Here is a 24,211-nt window from a genome sequence, read left to right on the forward strand (position 1 = left end):
AAAATCCGTTCAGTGGACGAACGCCAGAGACGTCGATGCAAGGCCCAAATTGTGATGGCGCTGACTCTTTAGCAGAATCATGCCGAGTAGCCTGCTGAGGGGCGTCGAGCCGCTCAAACGGCGCATTTTCGACGGGTAAGGTGAGTGGGATGAGGCTGATATTCCCTGGTACGGTAAGCATGCGGAGACATCAACAGTCTAGCACCGGTGGTGGCGTGGTGAAATGAATTGTCATCCTTCTCTCGCGTCCACGGTACAACAGCTGTCGGGTTGAAAGGCGGACCTCGATTGGGTGACCCCAATGCCCTTGGAAGTCTGTGTCGTCTCGCTAGATAGTGCCGTGATACGAGCCCAGGTGCAGGTGAAGACTCCGGCTCTTGACCACCTATTATTCGCTGTGAAAACATGTCTTCAGGGCTCGGAGCCAGCGTTGTCCCGGCTCACAGCCATACCGATCGGATCGTCGTGGCTCTGGAGCTCATTTTCCTTGGAGCGACAGATGAGATTTGACTCCGTGTCCCAATCCGCGGGATGCCGACGGGTTTCGCCAGCCTAATGGAAGGTCTCGGAGGGCGGCACAAGACAGGATAGGTCGTTGATTTTGCACTGTAAAGTGGAGTCAGCTATGCTTGCTTAGGCAGATAGGGCGTCCCGTTCACCTTACCGGTTTTGAGGCTGGAGCGCAAGGTCGGACAAAAGAACACGTGAGCCCGAGTCTGCTGTGATTGGGCGTGGAGTCCCACGGTGGAGCCCAGTCTGCGCCTCGCTGTTGGTGCGGACACGAGTGAGGACGAGGTGAACAGCACATCTTCTCCCGGCTTACGAATAACGCTGCTGCGGTGGAGCTGGTGGCCTTATGCCGTACCGGGTAATAAGCAACACCGCAACAACGTGACTCCGCTCGGCTCTCGAGCACTTGCCCTGAAGGATTCATTCACTTTACACAACCTCACAGCCGATGCGACACCATTATTGCCAGGCAATTTTGCTGCTCAGGGTGACTGCCACTGTCGGTTCCCGAACTTGCACGGCTTGCGACTTTGTCCAGGGGCTGCCCCGCTATCGTGGTCATTGCTTCGCCTCGACTTCACAAGTTCTCTAACCCATGCTGGGGGCCAGCTTGGTTGCTGCTGTGACACAACGTCTGTACCTCAGTATGTCGGCAGAGCCCCTACCCTTGCAGATCGGATGTGTCTTTCCCGCCTACGGACAAGGCGTAGCCGCTAGCTCACAATCCGGCCGGTCTCATTCATTGAAGCAGCGGGCTCTGTGCGTGCAGTAAGCATCCTTGTTCGCCAGCCAGAAACCTCACCAACGTCGACGCCCGGGTCAGAGAGCCTGTTTCTCTGCGCCCGGCGTCCCGTGTCTTCAGTCGAGTGGGGGACCTCGCGTCTGGGCTTTCAAGCCATAATGCAACCAGCTGATATGCACGCACTGCTAGCCCTTGCCTACCTTGGTCTGGCTCTTCACTATTCAAAGACCTGGTGGATGGGGTTCGAGAGCCTGACTTCAACTGGCGGAACAGACGCCGAAGATTGCTCTCGTTCTGGTACCTTCGCCACGGACTAGACCCTTCTGGCTGTCCTACCATCGCCGCGGGGACTGTAGATCCTGCAGGAAGGGAGGCTCTACACTTCTCCATGCTGATGGCACGCCGTATCTATAGCCAGAAGACGACCTGAGCCTCGTGGTCCGATTTTGAACTCCTCCACTGCAGATTGGTTTGTTTCATCTTTGCAAGCATGTCGTCCATATTGCAGCACGTCGCATGGCTGCTTCCGTTCGTTAGCCTTGTTGTCGCCAACTTTACTTCACATGAGATCGCATCCTGGAACAGACCTCGCGCTGCCCTCATCAGGGACAATGTCTACATCGAAGGTGGTTGGATACAGACCGGGAATTGGACAAACGGGGAATGGGATACGAAGACGTTGGAAACCGTCAACCCGACCGATGGCCAGCTATTCAAGCTCAGCATGAATCAATCGTTTGACATCAACGACAACCCAGCATTATTCGAGACGATTCCCGAGTTTGCGGTGCAGAACTTTTATATGGATGGCTACATGTTCGCCGACTACAATGAATTCTATGCATGGGGGTACGTGACTCTAGACGTTGATCGCACGTGCGTGGACTGATACTGCTACAGCGGCATGGTCCTCACTTCTCTGGACACCAAAGACCGCACTGTAAGCCTCCCGTTGTATGATGCGCCCGAGGCCTCCAACATCAACCTCGGCGTGCCGAACCTCAACTACGATCCTCAGGATGGAACTTTCATCTCGGTCACGAACGGTGCCGGAGCCAATGCACCCAGTGAAGAATCAGCCTTCTATTTCGGCGGCTTGTACAATGAAGATGGCACCAAATACTCGTACTTTGCTCCTCCGACAAATCAGTCGGCCTGGTTGATAACCGTTCGCATGAACGACCTCGGTCATGCCACTTGGATCAAGGCACCTCTCCCCGAGAACATCGCATGGAGAGCTGAAGGCGGCCTGGTGTGGGTTCCCACCTCGACGCAGGGTATTTTGATTGCGATCGGTGGCGTGGTCAAACCAGCGGACATCAACTTCCAAGTCCCCCAGGATAACGCCACGCAGTCACTCACGTTTTTGAAAGAATTCCCAGTCTACGACATCGGATCGGATCAATGGAGCCTTCAACCGTTGAACCCGAGCTCTCAAGTTCCTCCAGCACCTCTTGCGCAATTCTGCACCACTATTGCTTCTAGTGCCGATGGTTCACACCACGAAATCTTCGTTTACGGTGGTTGGGACAGCAATGGAGGCACTGCGAACGAAGACGTCTGGATTTTGTCGGTGCCGTCATTTACCTGGATCAAGGCTGAGCCATCTGGCCGGAAGGGCGCTGCAAGAACCAACCACGTTTGTGTTCAGCCGTACCCGGATCAGATGATCGTCATTGGAGGCACAGGATCAAGCGAGACGCCTCCCACCTTCAATAACAGCGTGGATGTGTTCAATCTCAACACCTTCACCTGGACCGGCACTTACGACCCGACCGTTCATGACGACTACAAACCACACCAAGCTGTCCGTGATGTTCTTTCTGCGACACCCACTGCCAGCAACATGCCGAGCGCAGTTGCCGGTTGGTTCCAGGGGAAGTATGACATGACAAAGGTCAGATCCTTCGGCCCATTCGAGCTACAGAGTACTGCTGCGCCCACGAACACCAGCTCGCCCACAGCAACTCAAGCTCCTGCATCTGGTGGTTCAGACCGCGATTGGGTGATTCCTGTTGCTGTTGTGGTTCCCGTCGTCGTTGTCGGAGCTCTCGTTGGCGTGCTTATCTTCCTGTGTTGCCGCCGAGCAAGAAAGGCTCAGGCTCGCGCACAAGAAGACGGCGCCCAATCCGAAATGGCACACAACCGAAAGAGCTGGATCGTCCCATGGATCTATTCCACCTCCTCGCATGCGCCTCCCAAGGACGTTGGGACAGATCCGTCTGTCACCGAAGTTGAGCAAGGCTCTCACTCACCACGACCAATGGCGCAAACGGCGCCTCATGAGCTCGAAGGAGGCGGTGGTTACTTCAGGGGAAGTGATGCTGGAGCCCCTCAAGAGCGGTGGTCGCAATCCACACAGATTCGTTCACCACGATATGATTATGCCGGTCCGGTGGAAGGTATGAATACTGAGGTGCATGAGGTGGAGGGTTCGGCTCGCGTCTCGGGCCCTGAAGACATCAACTATGACATCCGCAATATGGCCATGTACCCTCCTAGCGTTGTCAGTGGAGGAGGCGTGGGTCAATCTCAAGGAGTTCCCAGTTCCTCGGTGTCACAATCCGGCGACTCCGTCACACCAGCATCGCCACAATCGCATTCGGTGCTCACGAGCTCAGGATTCGCACCAATCCATGAAGGGAAGATAGCAGGTGGGGACGAGCACACCTCAACTGTGGGGAGAGCTATCTCGCCCATTGACTTGCGGCAAGACAGGCCCATGCATGAGCGCAAGGAGTCCGATGTCAGTGACATTGCTACTTCACCCCTCCCGTCGCCGAAGCCAGAAGCCTCCTGATGATCAATTTGCGGCGATTTCAAGGTTGAAGGCCTCGAGGAGAGAAGAAAATTCCTCGCATCTCATGATCAGGCGTTGTGTGAAGCAGGAAAGCACTCTTTAGGAGGCGACAACCTGGTTGTTGATCTTGGTAGCAGTTGAACATATTCTCCGAACTGTTTTACGATCTGAATGACTGGGTTAGTGGGATATCGGAAGGCTAGCAACATAGTAAAGTAATCTGGATCTTTCCGCAACTGATAATCATTCGGTTGAATACACAGTACACAGCACACTCGACGCTGCTAATCTCTTCATTGAGTCACGATCCTACGTGATAGCCTGGAACTCTCTTACGCCGGGAATTTCGTACAAGTGGATCCGTCTCTCCCGCGCAACTTCCGGAAATCAAAACACTTGGCTCAATCGCACGGAGAAGAGGTGCTTCGTCTCAATCAGGACAGTGCTTGCAATCGGTCTCGGATGGTCGGACGAAGGGCAAGTCGGCGCCAAAGTCTCGGGCTCATTGGACGTCTCTAACTGCTGCTATTGGCTGTGCAGGCTTTCTCCAGCATCCGTCCAAGCCAGACACGTAGCCATGTCGACCCGTTCACTCTCGACGTCTGCTTCATTCTCGATCTTCTCGACAAATACCCTTAGAGATGTCTCCGAGCGTGGTGGACATGGTTTCTCCGTGCACCGAGTCGCTACATATAATAAAAGGCAGGCCTCCATGTCTCTAACATGTCGCATTCGGCGTCGCGAGTCCTGGTGACCTTGCGCCCTGATTGCTGCATCCCGACATTCCTAATTCAACAGGTTCATCTGCCAGCCAAAAGTCATGGTTCAGCTCGACGTTATCCGTGCAGCCAATACGGCTCTTTTCCAAGGCCGTCCATTCGTAGCAGTCTTTGCCGGTGCCACCTCTGGCATTGGAGAGGCCACCTTACGAGCGTTCGCGACTGCAAATGGTGTGCACGGCAAAGGCCTTCGAGCATACGTTGTTGGCCGCAGGAAAGAGCCGACCGAGGAGATCCTTACTGACTGCTCTCGATTATGTCCGGACGGAAACTTTATCTTCGTGCACGCCAAAGATTTGGCGCTGCTGGAGGAGGTCGACAAAGTCTGCTCAGAGATCACACGAGCGGAGAGGGAAACTGCTGGGAAAGAGTCTGCCAGGATCGATCTGCTTTTTATGAGTCAGGGAGACTTCAATTTCTCGCCCCGCAGAGGTGCGTATACGTGTGCTGGATAGCCGGATACCCGCTGATCATCTCGCCAGACACCAAGGAAGGACTCGAGTTCCGTGTTTCACTGCTATACTATTCCCGCATGCGTTTCATCAGCAACCTTCTGCCCCTACTCCTGACATCTGACCTGCCTGCACACGTCATCTCAGTTTTTGCTGCCGGCATGGAAGGGGAGTTCCATCTCAACGACATGTCCATCCGTGACCCCCGACACTGGGGAATGCTGACAGTCCGATCCCACGTATGCGTCATGCACACGTTCTTCTTCGAACGTTTGGCAGAGCAACATCGGGGCAAGATCAGCCTGGTACATTTGTTCCCAGGCATGGTCATGACCAAGGCTTTCCAGAATCCAGGGGTGCCTCTGTGGGGCAGGTTGATGTTTAGGATCTTCAGACCTATTCTGAGTGTTTTTGCCACGCCTGTGTCCGAATCTGGCGAGAGGACTTTGTTCCTTGCATCTCCGCAAAGGTTTCCAGCATGTCGAGGAAGTGGAGATCAGCCCACAAAGGCTGCATCTGCTGGTGCGCCGAACCTAGTGGTCGCAACGGGGACCGACGGCAAGATTGGCAGTGGTGCGTATGCGGTCGACATAGATGGAGAAACGTGTCACAAGGCAAAGATGATCGAGAAGTACAGGGCAGGGGGAGTGGGCGAGAAGATCTGGGAGCACACGATGAAGGTGTTCGACGTCATCGCATCGGGGAATATTTGGACTGAGTAATGGAATTGCACGAGTGAATCGAGCTCTAAACGCGCCGTCTATCCAGTAATCAATCACAGACTTCCGTAGGTGATCGATGATCGACAGGGTACTCGGTATACTCTCTTCTCACCGATAGAATTTCGACTCACGCGGCAAGGCTGAATATTGCATGACAAGGCTGACGTTTCCCCACCCACAGCTTGTTTCTCCTACATCATTGTTTGTCTGCGCGTCTTCTGTTGGAAACCACCTGCTTGTTCCAAGACGCCTCCAATGGCCGATGAGGATATTCCGCCCCAAGGCATTCAAACGGGCTTCCCTCAAGACCCCGCCGACTTTGATGCCGACCCTCGCGTATCGTGGTCGAGGCTCGACAACAAATTCATTCTCGAAACCGAAGAGGGCAATGAGTTCGAGTGGGACACTGCTCTGAAAAGATGGATTCCAGTGGTAGGCTACAAATCGCAAGCACCAGACATATCCGACTGCAAGCATATACATCGGTTGAACCGCCGGGTATGGAACAGATTCTAACCTCCTGGATGTTGTGTCTTCGTTGTAGCTGGACCAGACACTATTGGATCAACAAAGCCAAATCTACAGGGTTCCAGGAGTCGACGACGATGCTACCACGACTGTGCAGCAAAAGAAGAAGCGGAAACAACCCAATGGCGATGAGGTATGTGTAACGCCAGTATGCACGGGAGCAAGCGCTGAGAGTGTCACCAGTCCGGCAGCAAACCGAAGAAAGCTCGAGTCAATACCGCGGTCTACGTCACCTCCCTCCCACTTGATGCCGACCAGGAAGAAATCCAACACGTCTTCTCCAAGTGCGGCGTCATCGCAGAAGAGATCGACTCAGGGAAGCCACGGATAAAGATGTATGAGGACGACAAGGGTCAGTTCAAGGGCGACGCGCTCGTGGTGTATTTTCGCCCAGAATCTGTCGACCTTGCTGTCCAGATGCTCGACGACACAGACTTCCGGCTGGGCGAACAAGGGCCGGCCGGCAGGATGAGGGTGCAGGCTGCGGACTTCTCGTACAAGAGTCAACAGGATGCGCCGGCCAAGACGAGCAACAAGGATAAGAAGAAGATAATCAAGCGAACGGCCAAGATGAATGCGTACGTCAGCCCCATTCGTCGACGTCCTAGACTGATCAGCTGTAGCAAATTGACCGACTGGGACGACGATGACCCTCAAACACTGAACGAGACGAGCTCCAAATGGGATAAAGTCGTCATCCTGAAGCACATGTTCACTCTGCAGGAGCTGGAGGTTTGAAGCATGACCGCAATTCCGAGAAACAGTCTGACATGAAACAGGAGGATCCAGCAGCCATGCTTGAGATTAAAGAGGACATCCGAGATGAATGCGCAAAGCTCGGCGAAGTTACAAATGTCGTGCTCTTCGACAAAGAAGATGAGGGTGTTGCGAGTGTGCGATTCTCAAATGCCGATGCTGCTGCTGCTTGTGTGCGCGTGCGTCTCTCTTACTCCTGTTCACTGACCACAGAGTTAATGTCCCACAGCTCATGAATGGACGATGGTTCGACGAGAGACAGCTGGAAGCATATATAGCGACAGGCAATGAAAAATTCAAGAAATCGAGCGACAAGAAAGTGGGATATGACGACGAAGACGATGAGGAGGGAGGCCGGCTGGACGCGTTCGGCTCTTGGCTTGAAGAAGAAAGATGAAATTGGGCACCTTGGTCGAGGGATAAGATCAACTTGTCAAAGCGAAGAATGCTATGACAACTTGCGGCGTCCCCGCAGCCTTCAAATATCGCTTCCAACATGCCACTCCATTGACCGACCGACTGCTTGCGCAAGTTGCAATCCCACCTTATCAATCTCTTGCTACTTGGTCAAGTTCATATGAACGCTATCCCATGACCCGAGACAGCATAATCACCATGATCTGCTGTGGTTACAGGTATCGCTACGTAACCGGTATTGTTTTCAGATTGGCCTAGGCGGAATGACTTGTGCTCCCAAGTACTGGTTTCGCGGCCTCTCTAGAGCTCTACTTATCAGCTTTACCTTACGTACCAGCCTTGGGATGGCCCAGAAGTTCGAGGGCTTGAAACAGCTGCTACGGGTTGGGACCAAGAGACTGGAAACACAACCGAGCGTCACCAGAGTATGAACGAAACTTGGTTACCTACGTCGGTACCTAGGTGTTGTACGAGGCAGGAGTGGCAGGGCGTGCAAGAGAGAAGAAAGTCAATGCAGCATCCCCAAAGTGGAATAACACGTCTCCACACAGCAGCAGGAGAAACTATCGATTGGTCGTGTCTTATCTGATGCTTCCCCCACAATTTTCTGTAATTTTTCCGCAGCTCGCTAGGATATGACACAATTTCACCGCCAGTGATTGATCGCTTGGTAGCTGTGGTCTGTGGTCTGGTACCTGCTCACGAGGCTGCAAGTTGAAAATTTTTCGCGGGACCGAGCGCTTCCTGAGTCTTAAGAAGACCTGCTCGAGCGCCACGAGCCAGGTCGCTTCGATCCTCTTTTACTGACTCTATCCTCAAGACACTGCTGTCACACGACATCATGCCTGAGAAACAACGCGTCTGTCTGGCCGTAAGTGGTCACCTTTTCGTTGCAATCCCGGCCAACCGCCCCGGCTAGACACTAACCGATGTTGACAGTACTCAGGCGGCTTGGATACATCTTGTATCTTGGCCTGGCTGATTGAAAAAGGCTACGATGTCATCTGCTTTATGGCGAACATCGGGCAGGAAGAGGACTTCGAAGCCGCAAAGGAGAAGGCATTGAAGATCGGAGCAAAGCAATGCTACGGTATGCTCCGTGTCTCGTCATGACGGGACCACCAGAAACTGACAGCCGTGCAGTCGAGAATGTCATCGACGAGTTCGTCCGCGAGCTTTGCTTCCCAGCCATCCAATGCAACGCCTCATACGAGAACGTGTACCTGCTGGGAACTTCTCTTGCGCGCCCCGTCATCGCTCGCGCTCAGGTCAAAGTTGCCCAGAAGGAGGGCTGTCAGTTTATCTCCCATGGCTGTACCGGAAAAGGCAATGATCAAGTCCGATTTGAACTCGCCTTCTATGCCCTGCAACCTTCTATCCAGGTCATTGCGCCCTGGCGCATTCCCGAGTTCTACGAGACGTTCAAGGGTCGAAACGATCTGCTAGACTATGCTGCGAAGAAGGGAATTCCAGTTACATCGACAAAATCGAAGCCTTGGAGCATGGACGAGAACCTAGCACACTGCAGCTACGAGGCCGGCATCCTGGAAGACCCGAACACTGCACCGCCATCCGACATGTGGAAGCTGACCGCCGATCCGATACTCTCGGCGCCCAATGAACCCGAAGATGTGACGATCGACTTCGAGAAAGGTCTGCCCGTGAAGATCAGCTCGCCCTCCCAAGGCACAAAGACAGATCCCACCGAGCTGTTCCTGGCTGCCAATGCGCTCGCCCGCAAACACGGCGTCGGCCGCATCGACATTGTCGAGAACCGTTTCATCGGGTTGAAGAGCCGCGGCTGCTACGAAACACCCGGTCTCACCATCCTCCGCGCCGCCCATATCGACCTCGAAGGCCTAACGCTCGACCGCGAAATCCGTGCCTTGCGCGACCAGTTCGTCACCATCAGCTGGTCCCGCGTCTTGTACAACGGCCTGTACTTCTCCCCTGAGCGCGAGTTCCTAGAAGCAAGCATCATCGAGTCCCAAAAGAGCGTGAACGGCCAGGTCCGCATCCGCCTGTACAAGGGCAACTGCATCATCATGGGCCGGTCATCGCAGTCCGAGAAGCTGTACGACGAGAGCGAGTCCAGCATGGATGAGATCGGCAGCTTCGAGCCATCCGAGACCGGCGGTTTCATCAAGGTCCAGGCTATTCGATTGAAGAAGTACGGGCAGATGAAGGCAGAGAAAGGGGAGAACTTGTTGTGAAAGCGAGTTTAGATCTTTCATCAAGTCAGGACTCAGTTGCCTACGGCCATTTCGGGCAATTAGAGGTTCATGGGCGCATTTTCGGGGTGGTGGAGTTCTGACAAAGGTGTCTGCGTAGAATTTTGACAAGGTAGTCAAGAAATGAAACATTGATGGCTTCACGAGAGTGATGGCTTTCATAGCATAGCCGCATCCATTCATAGGCTTCGCATTATCCCGTCATACCGTGACTGCCAACACCCAGCGCGCCACAAGTTACTGGCCTCCTCCAGCTGTTTTAATGCTTCAGGCGTATGCCTGACAATATATGTGTGAATCACCAGGGACAAGGTTTCCAATAGCGTTCTCGATGACACACCTCAGTAGAGCGACTGGCAGTGTAGATAGCGAGTGGCTGGTTGTACCCTCGGATGTGTGTAGCAGCTTGAACGGCTAGGCATCGCTGTCTGCATTTTTGGCGGCCCATAGCGATCAGATTAGCGAGGCCTCCGGATTTCCATCTTCTGATTCGTGTTGATGGATTACCTGGGAGTTGGCATTAAATCCCACAATCAGAACCCCATTCGTGGTTCCCCCCAAGGCTAAGGATGAGAAGGTCATCGAAAATTGCGTGTGAACAAGACCGGTAGGCACGTTTTCATTTGATTGTCGCTGGGGACAGGCAGCGGCGAGCTCCATTTCTTCGGACAGATTTCCGGCCTTCGGAGAGTAGAAGCGAAAGGGAGCAACAATTAAAGTTAGAGTCTGCATGAGACCCGGGATACAGCGTTGATATGGCAATCTGTAAGACTGCAGTTACGGATGTCATTGCGCGCGCCAGGCCTGGCATTGTAGGATGGTTTGCTGATGACCGGGGTGAACGAGTAACAATATTCTGTTTCATTTGATGAGCTCGCGCCCTGGCTGTGTACATCTCATGATGATCATTCCACCTCAAACGCCGTTGATGCTGATCGCAGGGTATCTACTCGCTGATAAAGCTGATATTTCTGAACGCCATCACTGAAGCCCTTGTGCCTCATCCTCGCTCGAGTTGGTCAAACTCAGATATGCTGTCCAGGCAATTCCAATCGTACTGACAAACGGGATTTGAAACTGAAGAGGCATGAGGCGGAAGTTGATGATCTGAACCGCAGGCCAGAGGATGTAGTTTGCCCTCAGGGTAGGGAGATAGATGTCCTTGAATTTTGTCACAACCTCGTTTCTCCCTCCACCTTCGGTGACTGTCATGAATGTGAAGAAGCAAGAAAGGCCGACGGGAGCAAAGATCAGCTGATCCATGGCTACCCTCTTCAATGCTTGGGTGTTCCCGTTCTTGGGTCCGATCGGAAACCATTTTGTGAGTCGACCAAACCACAGGAACTGGAGGGGGGCCATGATGAAACCGTACGACATGAACCGAGTCAGGCGTTCGAAATCGAAAGGCTGCGGGCCACTTCTACGAGGAGCCAGGTCAGGAGACAGGCTCGCCGGCTTCTCGTTGAGGTCTTCGAGTTCAACGCCGGAGGAGATGAGGTATCTTGAATCGGTCGTGCTAGGAAGCATTGCTTGTCTCGCCCGGAATGCGGTAATCGACTGCGCGACTGTGTCTGCGATTCCACCAAGAACCTGGTCCTGTCAAACTTTGTCCGACCATCACACCGCATCTCACGTACCGCATTCGTGATCATGGTCGTGAGCACAGGCTTCTGTGCATAGTAGGAGTTGAATTTGGCGATAAGTCGGGCAGCCATCGCTAACTCGACGAGGAAAATGAGGGCGTGTAACAATGGCTGTTGAACAATCAGCATGCAAACGAGGTCTTGCGAAGTGAAAACACTGAACGTACGATTCTTCCATATATGTAACGACTGTTCAGCCAGGCCAGGGATTTCCGCCTTGAGGTTTCCAGCATTGTGAAAAGAGGAAATCAAAAGGAAGACGGAGAAAAAGGGAAAGGAAGGAGGAGTCTCGTTGATCAAGGCTATGAGGTCAATGAAATGTGTCAGTGACGCCAGGGATTTGAATCGGGGTCGCAGGCAGCACCGAACAGAGCGTCAGGTGGAGTCGTTCTCGCTCCGAGGCCACAGAAAGAACGTCGAACGACGCGATTTCAAGTGCGCAGTCTCGTGTAACTGATGACCAAATTTGAGTCTGCTGTATTGGTGATTGTTTAGGTGTCGGCGGTGGAAAGCGCTCAATGAGTGGCTTGTAGGGGAGGAGAAGGCTGTGTCTCGACTCTGTCTCAGGGTCTGGCGGAAGTCCGCATGATCATCCTCCCACCAGTCAGCATGGACAACACTTCGTATACATTATGCACGCCGCATTGCGTCGAGTTTTGCGCTCGATGAGGCGATCTTAAAGAGATATGTCTGTATTCTCTTTCTCTGTCTCTATGGGAATTATATCTTCGAGTATCATCAGATGATTGCCATCACCAGTCGTAATCATGCAGGAAACCATCCCCGACTGGCAGCCTCCCAATCGCATGTGTTATTATTGCTTGATACAAGACTGTCCAAGACTTTTGGGTTCCTCTGATCAGTTCTGAGGGAGTGTGGCTCGCGCGCCAGTGAGTATGCAGGGCTTGCCAGCATAAGCGAAAGGTGAAGGATACCTGAGGGAGCTTTGCTAACAGAAGGCTGCGACCGCCGTGGGCTGTGACGTCGGATTCCGAAATGTTCTGTGAATCACCCCACCAGTTTCCTCATGCTGTTGCCCAACCCGATTTGACCCCTCCGTGGCTCCGAGAAGTCCAAGAGGAGACCAAATTTCTTCTCAGCGTTCAAAGCTCATTCGAGTCACTTTTGCTCTTTACTGTATTTTCCTTCTATCATTCCTCAGTCACACCCCAGTCGTAGCCCACCGATCCACCATGTCTCTCTCAAACAAGCTCTCCATCACCGACGTCGACCTGAAAGACAAGCGCGTCTTGATCCGAGTCGACTTCAACGTCCCTCTCGACAGCGAGAAACATGTTACGAATCCGCAGAGGATAGTCGGCGCACTTCCTACTATCAAGTATGCCATCGACCACGGCGCCAAAGCCGTCATCCTCATGTCCCACCTCGGTCGGCCGGATGGCAAGAAGAACGCGAAATACAGCTTGAGTCCTGTCGTCCCGGAGCTTGAGAAGCTCCTAGGCAAGAGCGTGATCTTCACAGAGGACTGCGTTGGTCCCAAGGTGGAAGAGACGGTGAACAAGGCCAGCGGAGGCCAAGTCATTCTGCTGGAAAATCTCCGCTTTCATGCTGAAGAGGAGGGAAGCTCCAAGGACGCCGAAGGCAAGAAGGTGAAGGCAGATAAGGATGCTGTAACCAAATTCCGCCAGGGGTTGACAGCTTTGGGTGATGTATACATCAACGATGCCTTCGGAACGGCTCACCGTGCTCACAGTTCGATGGTTGGCGTGGACCTACCTCAGAAGGCCGCAGGCTTCCTGATGAAGAAGGAGCTCGACTACTTTGCTCAAGCCCTCGAGAACCCTAAGCGGCCCTTCCTCGCAATCCTTGGTGGCGCCAAAGTGTCAGACAAGATTCAGTTGATTGACAATCTGCTTGGCAAAGTCAACAGCCTAATCATCTGCGGTGGTATGGCTTTCACATTCAAGAAGACTTTGGAAGGTGTCAAGATCGGAAACAGCTTGTTTGATCAACCCGGAAGTGAGAAGGTTGCTGAACTTGTCGAAAAGGCCAAGAAGAACAATGTTAAGATCGTCCTACCTGTGGACTATATTACCGCGGACAAGTTCGACAAGGATGCTCAGACCGGGACAGCTACAGATGCTGAGGGTATTCCAGACGGCTGGATGGGTCTTGACTGCGGCGACAAGAGCATTGATCTGTACAAACAAGCTATCGACGAGGCACAAACAATCTTGTGGAACGGCCCTCCTGGTGTTTTCGAATTCGACAAGTTCGCAAATGGTACCAAACAGACTCTAGATGCCGCCGTTGCAGCAGCTGGGAACGGGAAGATCGTCATCATCGGCGGAGGTGATACGGCCACTGTTGCGGCAAAATATGGGGTCGAGGACAAGCTGAGCCACGTCTCCACTGGCGGTGGTGCAAGCCTGGAGTTGCTTGAGGGTAAGGATTTGCCTGGTGTGTCGGCTCTGTCCAGTAAGTAGCGCACTTTTTCGCTGTCGGGACGGGCATGATTGATTCAGATTTGAAGCAAGCGGCATCGCAAAGCCGAACTTGTGACTGAGCCCGAGAACAAGCAAAACGCTGTTGTATGACGGTTTTCTCTTCTGCAGGACGTAGATGAAAACATGCCGATATTATTGCCTTGTCGCTCCTTCGCGATGCCGGACACCCTTTGAATGCAATGCTTTGATGCTGATGAAGACTATTTATCCGCTTCAACTTTCTTGAGCTCCTCCCTGCGTACCGGTCAGCGTCCCTCACGGCACGAGGCCGGCAGTTGTTTTGTACATACTTCAATTGCTTGCTGAAATCTTCGTTCTCATCGTCGTCATCCCAACTCTCTTCCCAGAGATGTGTGGTCCCGCCTGGGACTTCAGTATCTTCTTGCGACCAGTCTGTATGTTATCAGAGATCTGTGTATCCTTCTCAAGGAAACCTCCATCAGCTCCGCGTACCTTCAACAGGGAAATCTTCGAACTCGTCGTCTTCTTCAAGCATTGCCGGCGGCTGGGTTGTGGCAGTCTTTGATGCTTTCGCCGGATCTACTTCAGTCTTCTCGGTCTGCGTGGGCTGCATTTTTGCGGTTGGTGGATTGGACGACATGGTGGATCACTCAACGAAGCGAGAACGCAATCGAGGTGTGGGTTAACACGTCCGGAGAGGAGACAGAGAGAGCCGAGAAGCGGAATGAGTACCAGTGCGTCGCAAAGGAGGGTTCGGTGTGAACAAGTCTTAACGGGTCGGAAGACGTTTATGACAGCGGAGTGTGGACTTGACTTGAAGAGTTGAGTACAGGGCGGTGACGACGAGCCTGAATTGAATGCGCATGCGGTTTTGGTGCCTGCGTACCTGATGGCCACTCCTCGTACACGCGGGACCGACGATGAGTGGCTCGGAAAAGCTGCACTCTTAATGACTGGGTGTGTTAGCTAGGCACTTAATTGGGCACCACGGCCTTTGGGGTAGGAGTGCGCCTAATCGATCAGGGGCCTGAGAGCTCAAGTACAAGGGCACGCGATGCAGCATTGCCGGCATAACGCAACTCCACAATGACCTTCTCTGTACCTCGTATCGTCATCAAGAGATCCTTGGAGGCAAACGGATCAATTCATGCTGCTTGCGAGCCGTGTGAAGTGCATGAGCACGTGGGGGCCACAACAAATCAGCCAGATGCCTGGTTTTCGATCCTGGAGCTGACCCGTGCCTTTCACCCTCATTTCTCGTCCTGAACATTGAAGACCCTTCCTCCCTGGGTGCTTTGGAAATTTGTACATGTGCTGGCTAGGAGCCTGCTAGATACAAGACCTGTACATATTCTTGCCGGTTGCCTCCGGAAATCCGCCATCAGATTCACTATGCACAGGGTTGGACGATGGTTCGACCGGGGACGGTCGTCTCTGAATGCCTCAACTCAGAGCCTGGATTCGCTAGAGGAATCCCAGAATCTGGAAGCAGCCATGCGAGCTGTTGAGCTTATCATGGACGACGACATCAAGGGCGCTGAAAAAGGGCTAGCTGAAGGCAATTCGTCCTTCCACAAACTGGCCAAAGGGACCTTGGCATTCATGAAGGCAGCCTTGGGCTTCGAGCAGGAATTCATGAAAGAGGCCTCCGAGATGCTGTACGAAGCCGAGTCGAGCGCTTCGGCAAGTCACTCAAAAGCCCAGCACGACTCTCGGTCATTCAACTCCACCATCTATGACAAAGGCACCGAATTCGTCCTGTGCCAGGCAGAAGCACAGATAATGTCGGCCGTTGTGGGCGTTCTCAATGAGAGTCTAACTGAATCCATACGGGGATTTTACAAGCTCAGGAAAGCATATATTACCCTGGACAGCATTGTACAAATGGAGGCAAACTTTATGAAGAAGAGACCTGCAAGCAGCTCGTCCCGAGACCAGTCGACCGAGAGCCTTCCGTCATCTTATTCTGGCAAGTCCGAGCGATCGACACTGGAACGGAGTGAAGCCACCGCACCACAGTCCGTCCAGCCGGCTCATCCGTCTGCTCTGAGGCATGCCGAAACCGCTGATGCGACAGAGAAAGAAGACTCTGACGACGAATTTCATGAAGTGGATGACAGCAATGTGGTGACAGAAGGCTACAACGGGCACCTAGAAACGGATGTGGAAGATGACGCCCGGACCGAACTCGATATCAAGATCGAGCAGATGAATCTCTCACACCCCTCCAGCGAACTCCAATCCGAGGGCATACTGAGGAAATCGACAACAATATCTTCAGGATTGCTCACCGAAGGGCCAGAGTCTGATGTCTTTTCCAATCCCCTTGACGTGTTCATCCACTCCGGTACGAATCTTATGTCCGGGCTCCTGAACCTCCTGATTTCCATCATTCCTCCGGCCTTCAGCAAGCTGCTGTACATCGTGGGGTTCCGTGGCGATCGTGAACGCGGTATCCGGATGTTGTGGCAAGCCAGCAGATTCTCCAACGTCAATGGTGGCATGGCCAGTCTTATTCTCTTCGGTTGGTACAACGGTATAGTCGGTTTCTGTGACATTGTCTCAGACACGGACCCCTCGATACCCGATGATGTGGAGGGCTATCCTGCGAAACGCCTTGAGAACCTCCTCGTGGAAATGCGAAGACGGTACCCCAACAGTCATCTCTGGATTGTGGAAGAAGCAAGGACAGAGGCATCAAAGAGAAATCTCGACGAGGCATTGTCCATCCTCGCCCGCCCAGGCAAGAGCCAGCTCAAGCAGATCGAAGCGCTGCACATGTTCGAAAAGAGTTTAAGCGCCATGCACGCCCACAAATACCAATTATGCGCTGATTCCATGCTAGCTTGTGTTGACCTCAATGCGTGGTCTCGTGCCTTGTATTATTACATCGCGGCCTCTGCACACCTTGGCCTTTACCGGTACGACAAGTCCCTATCCGCCAAAGACAAGGAGAAACATGCGAAACTGGCGGAGGAGCTGTTCAAGACTGCTCCTACCAAGGTCGGAAGGAAGAAGATGATGGGCCGACAGCTCCCCTTCGATCTGTTTGTTGTGCGCAAGATCTCCAAGTGGGAAGAGCGTGCAGCAAGATGGGGCTGCAGTTTTGTCGACGCAGTCGGGGTCAGTCCGCTTGATGAGATGATCTTTTTTTGGAACGGCTTCAAGAAGATGAACGAAGCACAGCTACAGGACTCCTTGGACAACCTAGCCTGGTCGGAGACGAGGTCGCAATGGGAGAAGGAGGACACTGATGAATATGCCATCCTCGACGTCCTGAGGGCTGTCATTCTTAGAAATATGCGCCGGCACGACGAGTCACAAGAGGTTTTGAAAAAGAAGCTCGTGCACCAAACCGCTTACGAGTTCAAAGGTGGTAACAAAGATGACTGGATGGCGCCAACGGCCCATTATGAAATGGCCGTTAACCTTTGGATGCAAAGAACTGGTTACGTCCTACAACATGGAAGCAAATTCACACGAGATCCTTCAGAGCAGATGCCTGTCGTGGATCTCAAGCACGACGCAAAGCTAGTACAAGAAGTCAAGGGATATCTGGAGAAGGCGAAAGGTTGGGAGAAATATGAACTTGATGCTCGACTCGGCATGAAGATCACGGCAGCTCTTGCTGCGGTGAGAAGGTGGGAGCAGAAGAACGCAGTCGCCTTGAAATAAAGGGCAAGGAACCTTGGCTGTGTTCGTGGCACGGCGGACCGTCTTATGTTATGTACGAGCCCGCATCCCGCGGTATCGACACGGGACCGGCCTTCTGCAAGGGGAGCTTCAGTGCGAGGAAATGTGTTCCCTCCAAGGGCGTCTCATAGTACGCGGGAATGTCCTCGAACCCGAGGGCTCGGTACATATTCAGAGCAGCAACCATACTGGGTAGTGTGTCCAGCCTCATCTCGCTATACCCCAGTTTCTCCGCCGTCGCGATGATTGTCGAGGCCAGCGCTTTTCCAACACCACTCCCTCTTCCTGCAGGCGAGACATACAGCCGCTTCATCTCGCAGACTCTTGCGGTCCCCTCCGTGGCTGGTAAGGAACGCAATCCGACACACCCAATGGCCAGCCCAGCCTCGTCTCGGGCAAGCAACAATTCACCCTCGGGCGGCCAGTACTTTCCTGGCATGCTCGCCATTTCACCATCAAAGTCCTGGAAAGCCAGGTCAAAACCTAGGGAAGCGGCATATGCGTAGAAGAGGGAGATGATATCTGCCAGCTGGATGGCATTCCGCACAGGCTGAATAGAAAACGAAGGACTCGGATTGGACATGGTGCTTCAGCTGCGGTGGTGTGTTTTGGGCTAAGCGGTTTACAAAAAGCCGTCTTGCGATGGACCCTCATGCAGGTGAGAAACTCAGATCAAACAAGCCCCGACCAAGTCTCGTGTTTTGTGGTCTAGAGTTGCTTTTGGCATGTTTAAACCTTCAACGCCTGAGGCTCCGCTGTGTACCTTATGACTCAACCTCGGAGACAAACGGAGGACAAGGCTGCCGCCGGACAGTCCCAATGCTCCCCGTTCTACGGGTTACCATTGCATCCGAACTTTTCAGTCCACCTTTTCCATCCGGTGCTTTCTCCGGAGGCGAAGGGCTTGTACTATGTAGGACAGTGATCTCGACTCTTGCTGCTAAGGGCGTGATGGTGTTCTTCCGTAGTCACAGGAACTTTCCAGGACAAACTCTGTTGCTTCACGTGTGCAAGTGGCCGTTGTTCCTTACTTGCACGGGTGGCATCTGCAACGGACACGGGTTAGAGTCTCCTGGGCGTGGGATGCTTTGTCGCTTAGCTATTGTGCTCTTGGTCCCCAATACTGTATCTCTAACTTGTAGGCCATTGCCACCGGCTCACTAGTTGGCTGCTCATGTCCTTGCAAAAGGCGTTGCTTTTGGTGGCGAAGTGAGTCTGGACTGAACGCCACCTCCGTCAAAAGCCGTGCATCCTACCCAGTGTGGCGCAGAGGAAGCGACATCGGATCTCCAGAATCTGCACGGAGCCAGCAGACCGAGAACCTCTCCGCACAGCTCGACCTGGATAGGCGCAAGAGCTTAGACCCTGGCGTGCAATCCATGGTGCAATCAAGTTCCCCGTACAGCAATTCATCGTCATTAGCACTGAAACTATCCCCACCAGAGGTCTATCAAAACACCTCGTCCTTATCGAACCAATCACGGGCGTGTCTCTGCTGGTGTCCTAGAATTTTGTCAACACCAGCTCCAAAGGAAAGATTTCGATACGATGGTTGCGAGTGCCTCCTCGGTGTTCATTTGTGCCTCTCCTATTACGGAAGAAGATAAGCAAGCGTTGTACTTGCTGTGCCCTGGCAGATGCACATGCATCATGATTGCTTCAGGTGTCGTCACCCATCCAATCCAGAATTGTTGACGTATCCCATTCGAGAGTAATGCGAGACTCGGCCAGGCGGGTGAAATCGCAGAAGCAAAAAGCTCCCTCACGCCTGGTGAAGCATCAAGGTTTTCTTCTCTACTGTGTCTCAGAGTGATACAGTGCGACAGTTCCCTTCACAGCCCTCTAGCTTGCCTGCGCCGATTTCTCCAGACACACGTCATTTCTTTTACGAAGCACTCCTTCAGCGCCGCCAACATGTCCAACCTCCCCTCCGAGCCCGAGTTTGAGCAGGCCTACAAGGAGCTTTCCTCAACGCTGGAGAATTCTTCGCTCTTCGAGAAGAACCCAGAATACAGGAAGGCGCTGAAGATTGCCGCGATCCCGGAGAGGATCATCCAATTCCGCGTGGTCTGGGAAGATGACAAGGGTGAACTCCAAGTCAATCGTGGCTACCGCGTCCAATTCAACTCAGCTCTGGGACCCTACAAAGGTGGTCTCAGATTCCACCCCACTGTGAACCTCTCGGTCTTGAAGTTTTTGGGCTTCGAGCAGATTTTCAAGAATGCGTTGACCGGCTTGAACATGGGCGGCGGCAAGGGTGGCGCGGATTTTGATCCCAAGGGCAAGTCAGAGAACGAGATTCGACGGTTTTGCCAATCTTTTATGTCTGAGCTGGGAAAACACATTGGGGCGGACACAGATGTTCCGGGTAGGGCTCACGCGACCACTTTCTCGATTCAGCAGGCTGACCCTGTGGATAGCTGGTGACATCGGTGTTGGCTCAAGAGAAGTCGGCTATATGTTTGGACAATACAAGAAACAGACAAAGTTGTGGGAGGGCATTCTGACTGGAAAAGGAGGCAAGTCGATGGCTTACGCGGCATGGAGTGGTTGGAAAGGCACTAACGGAGCGCAGGCAGCTGGGGTGGCTCTCTGATCCGACCTGAAGCGACCGGCTACGGACTTGTCTATGTGGGTGATCCGGACGTCTTGAGAGAGTGTCGCAGCTGACATGCCAACAGTATGTCGAACATATGATAAAATACGCCTCTGGTGGCTCCGAGTCCTTCTCTGGCAAGAGGGTGGCCATCTCGGGCTCCGGTAATGTCGCCCAATTCGCTGCTCTCAAAGTGATCGAGCTCGGCGGCACAGTCCTCTCTCTTAGCGACAGCAAGGGCTCCATCATTGCCACAACCGACAAGGGCATCGACGCAGAGCTGATCGAAGCCATTGCGAAGCTCAAGCTGGATCGGAAAGCACTGTCCGAGGCTGCCAGTACATCCGCATTCAGCGACAAGGTGAAATACATGGAAGGAGTACGGCCCTGGCTGCACGTTGGCGACGTAGATGTGGCTCTACCCTCGGCCACGCAAAATGAAGTCTCTGGAGAAGAAGCCGAAGGTCTGATCAAGGCTGGGTGCAAATACATCGCGGAAGGAAGCAACATGGGCTGCACACAACAGGCGATCGATACCTTCGAGGCTGCACGAAACCACAAGAGCGAGAAGTGGATCTGGTATGCGCCTGGCAAGGCCGCGAATGCAGGCGGTGTTGCGGTGTCAGGTCTGGAGATGGCCCAAAACTCGGCACGCATCAAGTGGACGGCGGAGGAGGTGGACGAGAAGCTGAAGCAGATCATGGAGAACTGTTTCGAGAATTGCTTGCAGACAGCTAAGACATATGTTACGCCCAAGGAGGATGAGTTCCCCAGCTTGGTCGCTGGTGGCAACATTGCTGGATTCAGCAAGGTTGCGGCTGCCATGAAAGACCAGGGTGACTGGTGGTAGATACGAGGACGATTCATGTTGCAGAAGTCTAGCGAGTTTCAATATGTTCGAAATAGACGACTGACGGACCTAAAAGGCTCAGCAGAGTGTGAACATGTCTGCCTCCCATCCCGAATGGTCTCGTCCGTCAGAATTGTCCTCCGGCCCAAACCGCCAAGTTTGATCGAGCGCATCTGCATCAGGCGTAACTCGAGCATGTTGCAACGAGATCTTCTCCATCTCGGCACGAAGGTGTCTGCAGCACCGGTCAATAACCGCAGGATGAGCTTGTCATGCGAGCATGGCACAATGTCGACGCAGTGAGGCTGTAGCTTACCATGAAGTCCGAACCGGATTTGCTGCATAATGTGATATATGCCATGCAGGACGGCTGAAGTTTCGAATCGCGATGGACCGCATCGCACTCAAATGGCGAACTACGTCCCTACAACTCCGGTTTGCATTCTTCCTTGGCTCATGTCCCAATGCGACTCGACCCAGCCAGAAAATGCGTTCGAGTGCAGCTGCTGCCCACGTGATGACGCGGCAAGTTCGTGAATCGGTGCCTTGCCTCCACCTTTCAATCTTCCCCTCGATGCGCCCTCACACCTCGCTTCACCCCGAACCCAAGTCGACAACGCGCCGAGTCCGTGATGTATTGTGATTCCCTTACCCTCGGATTCCCTCTAGCGCCTCATCCGCTATAGGATCGGCCAGTCTCACGTTGCGAGCCGCCTCATCCTTCGGACGTCATCGCTCAATCACAGATCCAGCTATCATGGCGGACAAGGAGGCCACTGTCTATATCATCGATGTTGCTCAATCGATGGGCAAGAAGCACAATGATCGAGAACAAAGCGATTTGGAATGGTGCCTGCAGTGGGTTTTCGACCGAGTCACCGGAGTCGTTTTCACAGGGCGCAAGACCCTGCAAATTGGTGTACTCGGGCTCGGGACCGACGAGACAGACAATTCAATGATGGACCAAGATGACAGCTACAAGCACATCAGCGTGCTCCAACCCATAGCACAACTCCTGCTTCCCGACCTACAGAATCTGCCTAAGGTGTTGAAACCCAGCCACACGGACGAGCGAGACATTGTTTCCGCAATCATCCTTGGAGTAGACATGATCAGCCGGCACTGTAAGCATTTGAAATACAAGAAGAGGATTTTTGTTGTCACAAATGCTACGGGTAGCCACATCGACGAGGATGACCTGGATCAGGTTGCCCAACAATTCAAGGACAACAACATCGACTTGACTTTGTTGGGTGTGGACTTCGACGATCCCGAGTATGGCTTCAAGGAAGAGGACAAGCCGTCAGATAAGGCGAAGAACGAAAGAATCTTGAAACGGCTAGTCGATCTTAGCGGTGGTCAGTTTGGCACAATGCAGGAGGCCATCGAAGACCTTTCGAGACCTGCGATCAAGTCGGTCCGTCCGACACCGACATACAAAGGGCAATTGAGGCTCGGCGACCCCACACAGTACGACACGGCCTTGTTCATTGAGGTGGAGAGGTACATGAAAGTGTCAGTCCGACGAGCACCCACTGCGAGCGCCTACATCAGCAGACCGGGTGGCATTGCTGAAGACGAAGAGGGCGACGGTCTAACTAGCGTACACAACCTCTACAAGTACAGAGTTAACGGCGACGAGTACGAGGGCGGTACCAAGGTCCTGGAACGTGATGAACTGGCCAAAGGCTATGAATATGGACGAACAGCAGTGTCAATCGCCGAATCAGAACAGAACATCACCAAGTACGAGACGGAAGCCGCCTACGACATAATGGGATTTGTTCCTGCGGACAATATCGAGCGGTACATGCTTATGGACAATGCAAACATCGTTGTGGCACAGAAGGGCAATGATAGAGCCGCGATGGCGTTGTCCTCACTCATCCACTCTCTCTTCGAACTCGGCTCGGTCGCAATCGGCCGCCTGGTGAAGAAAGACGCAGCTGAACCAGTTCTAACAGTGCTCTCGCCACTGGTGGAGGGCGATTTCGAAGGCCTGGTTGAGAATGTCTTGCCATTTGCGGAGGACATTCGGTCGTACAGATTTCCACCGCTTGACAAGGTAGTCACTGTGTCGGGGAAAGCACTCGCAGAACATCGCAATCTCCCGTCGAAAGAGCTGCTTGACAGCATGAGCGACTTCGTGGACAACATGATGCTCGTGGACGATGAGAGTGGCGAAGAAATGATGGCCATTGATGACACATTTTCACCACTCCTCCATACTATCGAGGATGCTATCAAAGACCGCGCGATCAACGCCAACGACCCGAAAAAGAGCAAGGAGTTACCCAAGAGAAAAGAAGTGTATGAAGTCATGCAGAGACCGCCGGCTGCTGTTGTGGAACGGGCGAACTCGGCGGTGCAAAAATTGAAAGAGGCAGCAGATGTCAAGAAGGTGGATAAGCGGAAAAAGGGAAGAGTGAGAGCTCGTGATCGCGAGGCCGACAAGCCACTTTCTGGACTCGACGTGGAAAAGTTGCTGCGCAAAGAGCGCCCGATCGAGCAGGGGAAGACACAGATCAACCCAAATAATGCAATTCCTGAGTTCAAAGATGTTTTCAAAACCACAGCTGATATGGCCATCATCAGAGAAGCGGTCAAGCAGATGCAGCAGATCATCGAGGATCTCGTGAGGAAGGACTACGGCCACAAGAACTACGACATGGTTTTGGAAGGCTTGGCCACGATGCGAAACGAGACAATCGGGATGGAAGTGCCAAACTACTACAATGATGTGTTGCGCGAGTTCAAGGAGAAGCTCTTTCAGGGACAGCTGGGCGAGAATAGAGGAGAGTTGTGGTACAAGATAAGAACGGGAAACATCGGGTTCATCAGCAAGGATGAAGAAGAGCTGTCGGACATGACCAGAGGCGAGGCAGATGACTTGATGAAGGTCAAGTCTTCCAGACCGCAGCAGTGATGGATTTGCCGGTTATGCCTGGCGTTCGGAGAAAATGGCTACAAGAGGCTGCTTGTCCTCAGATGCCGTTGTTTTACAGAGATACCCCCTACCAAAAGTTGATGTGACGATACGCAACATGAATGAACGCTATCATG

The 24,211-nt window shown here is 53.1% G+C and overlaps 11 protein-coding genes across 11 annotated transcripts; 8 read left to right on the forward strand and 3 right to left on the reverse strand.

The window, feature by feature from the left end:
• Positions 1–1,742: 1,742 nt before the first annotated feature.
• Positions 1,743–4,052, forward strand: G647_05827 (uncharacterized protein; the record flags this gene model as incomplete). The annotated part of the gene is made up of 2 exons (XM_008730153.1): positions 1,743–2,101; positions 2,153–4,052. 2 exons carry the CDS (start codon positions 1,743–1,745, stop codon positions 4,050–4,052), a joined length of 2,259 nt encoding a protein of 752 aa, XP_008728375.1.
• Positions 4,053–4,872: 820 nt separating this feature from the next.
• On the forward strand, positions 4,873–6,005 carry G647_05828 (uncharacterized protein; the record flags this gene model as incomplete). The annotated part of the gene is made up of 2 exons (XM_008730154.1): positions 4,873–5,263; positions 5,314–6,005. The coding sequence occupies 2 exons, from the start codon at positions 4,873–4,875 to the stop codon at positions 6,003–6,005; spliced, it is 1,083 nt and encodes a 360-aa protein (XP_008728376.1).
• Positions 6,006–6,260: 255 nt separating this feature from the next.
• G647_05829 (uncharacterized protein) lies at positions 6,261–7,686 on the forward strand (the record flags this gene model as incomplete). Its single annotated transcript, XM_008730155.1, has 6 exons — positions 6,261–6,437; positions 6,550–6,666; positions 6,717–7,111; positions 7,157–7,265; positions 7,313–7,468; positions 7,519–7,686. 6 exons carry the CDS (start codon positions 6,261–6,263, stop codon positions 7,684–7,686), a joined length of 1,122 nt encoding a protein of 373 aa, XP_008728377.1.
• An 861-nt stretch (positions 7,687–8,547) lies between these two features.
• On the forward strand, positions 8,548–9,919 carry G647_05830 (argininosuccinate synthase; the record flags this gene model as incomplete). Its single annotated transcript, XM_008730156.1, has 3 exons — positions 8,548–8,577; positions 8,646–8,796; positions 8,850–9,919. 3 exons carry the CDS (start codon positions 8,548–8,550, stop codon positions 9,917–9,919), a joined length of 1,251 nt encoding a protein of 416 aa, XP_008728378.1.
• Positions 9,920–10,918: 999 nt separating this feature from the next.
• Positions 10,919–11,813, reverse strand: G647_05831 (uncharacterized protein; the record flags this gene model as incomplete). The annotated part of the gene is made up of 3 exons (XM_008730157.1): positions 10,919–11,527; positions 11,575–11,691; positions 11,748–11,813. The coding sequence occupies 3 exons, from the start codon at positions 11,811–11,813 to the stop codon at positions 10,919–10,921; spliced, it is 792 nt and encodes a 263-aa protein (XP_008728379.1).
• Positions 11,814–12,773: 960 nt separating this feature from the next.
• Positions 12,774–14,027, forward strand: G647_05832 (phosphoglycerate kinase; the record flags this gene model as incomplete). Its single annotated transcript, XM_008730158.1, has 1 exon — positions 12,774–14,027. One exon carries the CDS (start codon positions 12,774–12,776, stop codon positions 14,025–14,027), a length of 1,254 nt encoding a protein of 417 aa, XP_008728380.1.
• A 221-nt stretch (positions 14,028–14,248) lies between these two features.
• On the reverse strand, positions 14,249–14,649 carry G647_05833 (uncharacterized protein; the record flags this gene model as incomplete). The annotated part of the gene is made up of 3 exons (XM_008730159.1): positions 14,249–14,282; positions 14,339–14,441; positions 14,502–14,649. The coding sequence occupies 3 exons, from the start codon at positions 14,647–14,649 to the stop codon at positions 14,249–14,251; spliced, it is 285 nt and encodes a 94-aa protein (XP_008728381.1).
• A 752-nt stretch (positions 14,650–15,401) lies between these two features.
• On the forward strand, positions 15,402–17,684 carry G647_05834 (uncharacterized protein; the record flags this gene model as incomplete). Its single annotated transcript, XM_008730160.1, has 1 exon — positions 15,402–17,684. One exon carries the CDS (start codon positions 15,402–15,404, stop codon positions 17,682–17,684), a length of 2,283 nt encoding a protein of 760 aa, XP_008728382.1.
• Positions 17,685–17,727: 43 nt separating this feature from the next.
• Positions 17,728–18,285, reverse strand: G647_05835 (uncharacterized protein; the record flags this gene model as incomplete). Its single annotated transcript, XM_008730161.1, has 1 exon — positions 17,728–18,285. The coding sequence occupies one exon, from the start codon at positions 18,283–18,285 to the stop codon at positions 17,728–17,730; it is 558 nt and encodes a 185-aa protein (XP_008728383.1).
• Positions 18,286–19,616: 1,331 nt separating this feature from the next.
• G647_05836 (NADP-specific glutamate dehydrogenase) lies at positions 19,617–21,148 on the forward strand (the record flags this gene model as incomplete). The annotated part of the gene is made up of 4 exons (XM_008730162.1): positions 19,617–20,070; positions 20,123–20,225; positions 20,282–20,333; positions 20,384–21,148. 4 exons carry the CDS (start codon positions 19,617–19,619, stop codon positions 21,146–21,148), a joined length of 1,374 nt encoding a protein of 457 aa, XP_008728384.1.
• A 757-nt stretch (positions 21,149–21,905) lies between these two features.
• Positions 21,906–24,074, forward strand: G647_05837 (uncharacterized protein; the record flags this gene model as incomplete). The annotated part of the gene is made up of 1 exon (XM_008730163.1): positions 21,906–24,074. The coding sequence occupies one exon, from the start codon at positions 21,906–21,908 to the stop codon at positions 24,072–24,074; it is 2,169 nt and encodes a 722-aa protein (XP_008728385.1).
• Between the last annotated feature and the right edge of the window lie 137 nt (positions 24,075–24,211).

This window comes from Cladophialophora carrionii (assembly GCF_000365165.1).
Source record: "Cladophialophora carrionii CBS 160.54 unplaced genomic scaffold supercont1.5, whole genome shotgun sequence".
NCBI lineage: Eukaryota > Fungi > Ascomycota > Eurotiomycetes > Chaetothyriales > Herpotrichiellaceae > Cladophialophora > Cladophialophora carrionii.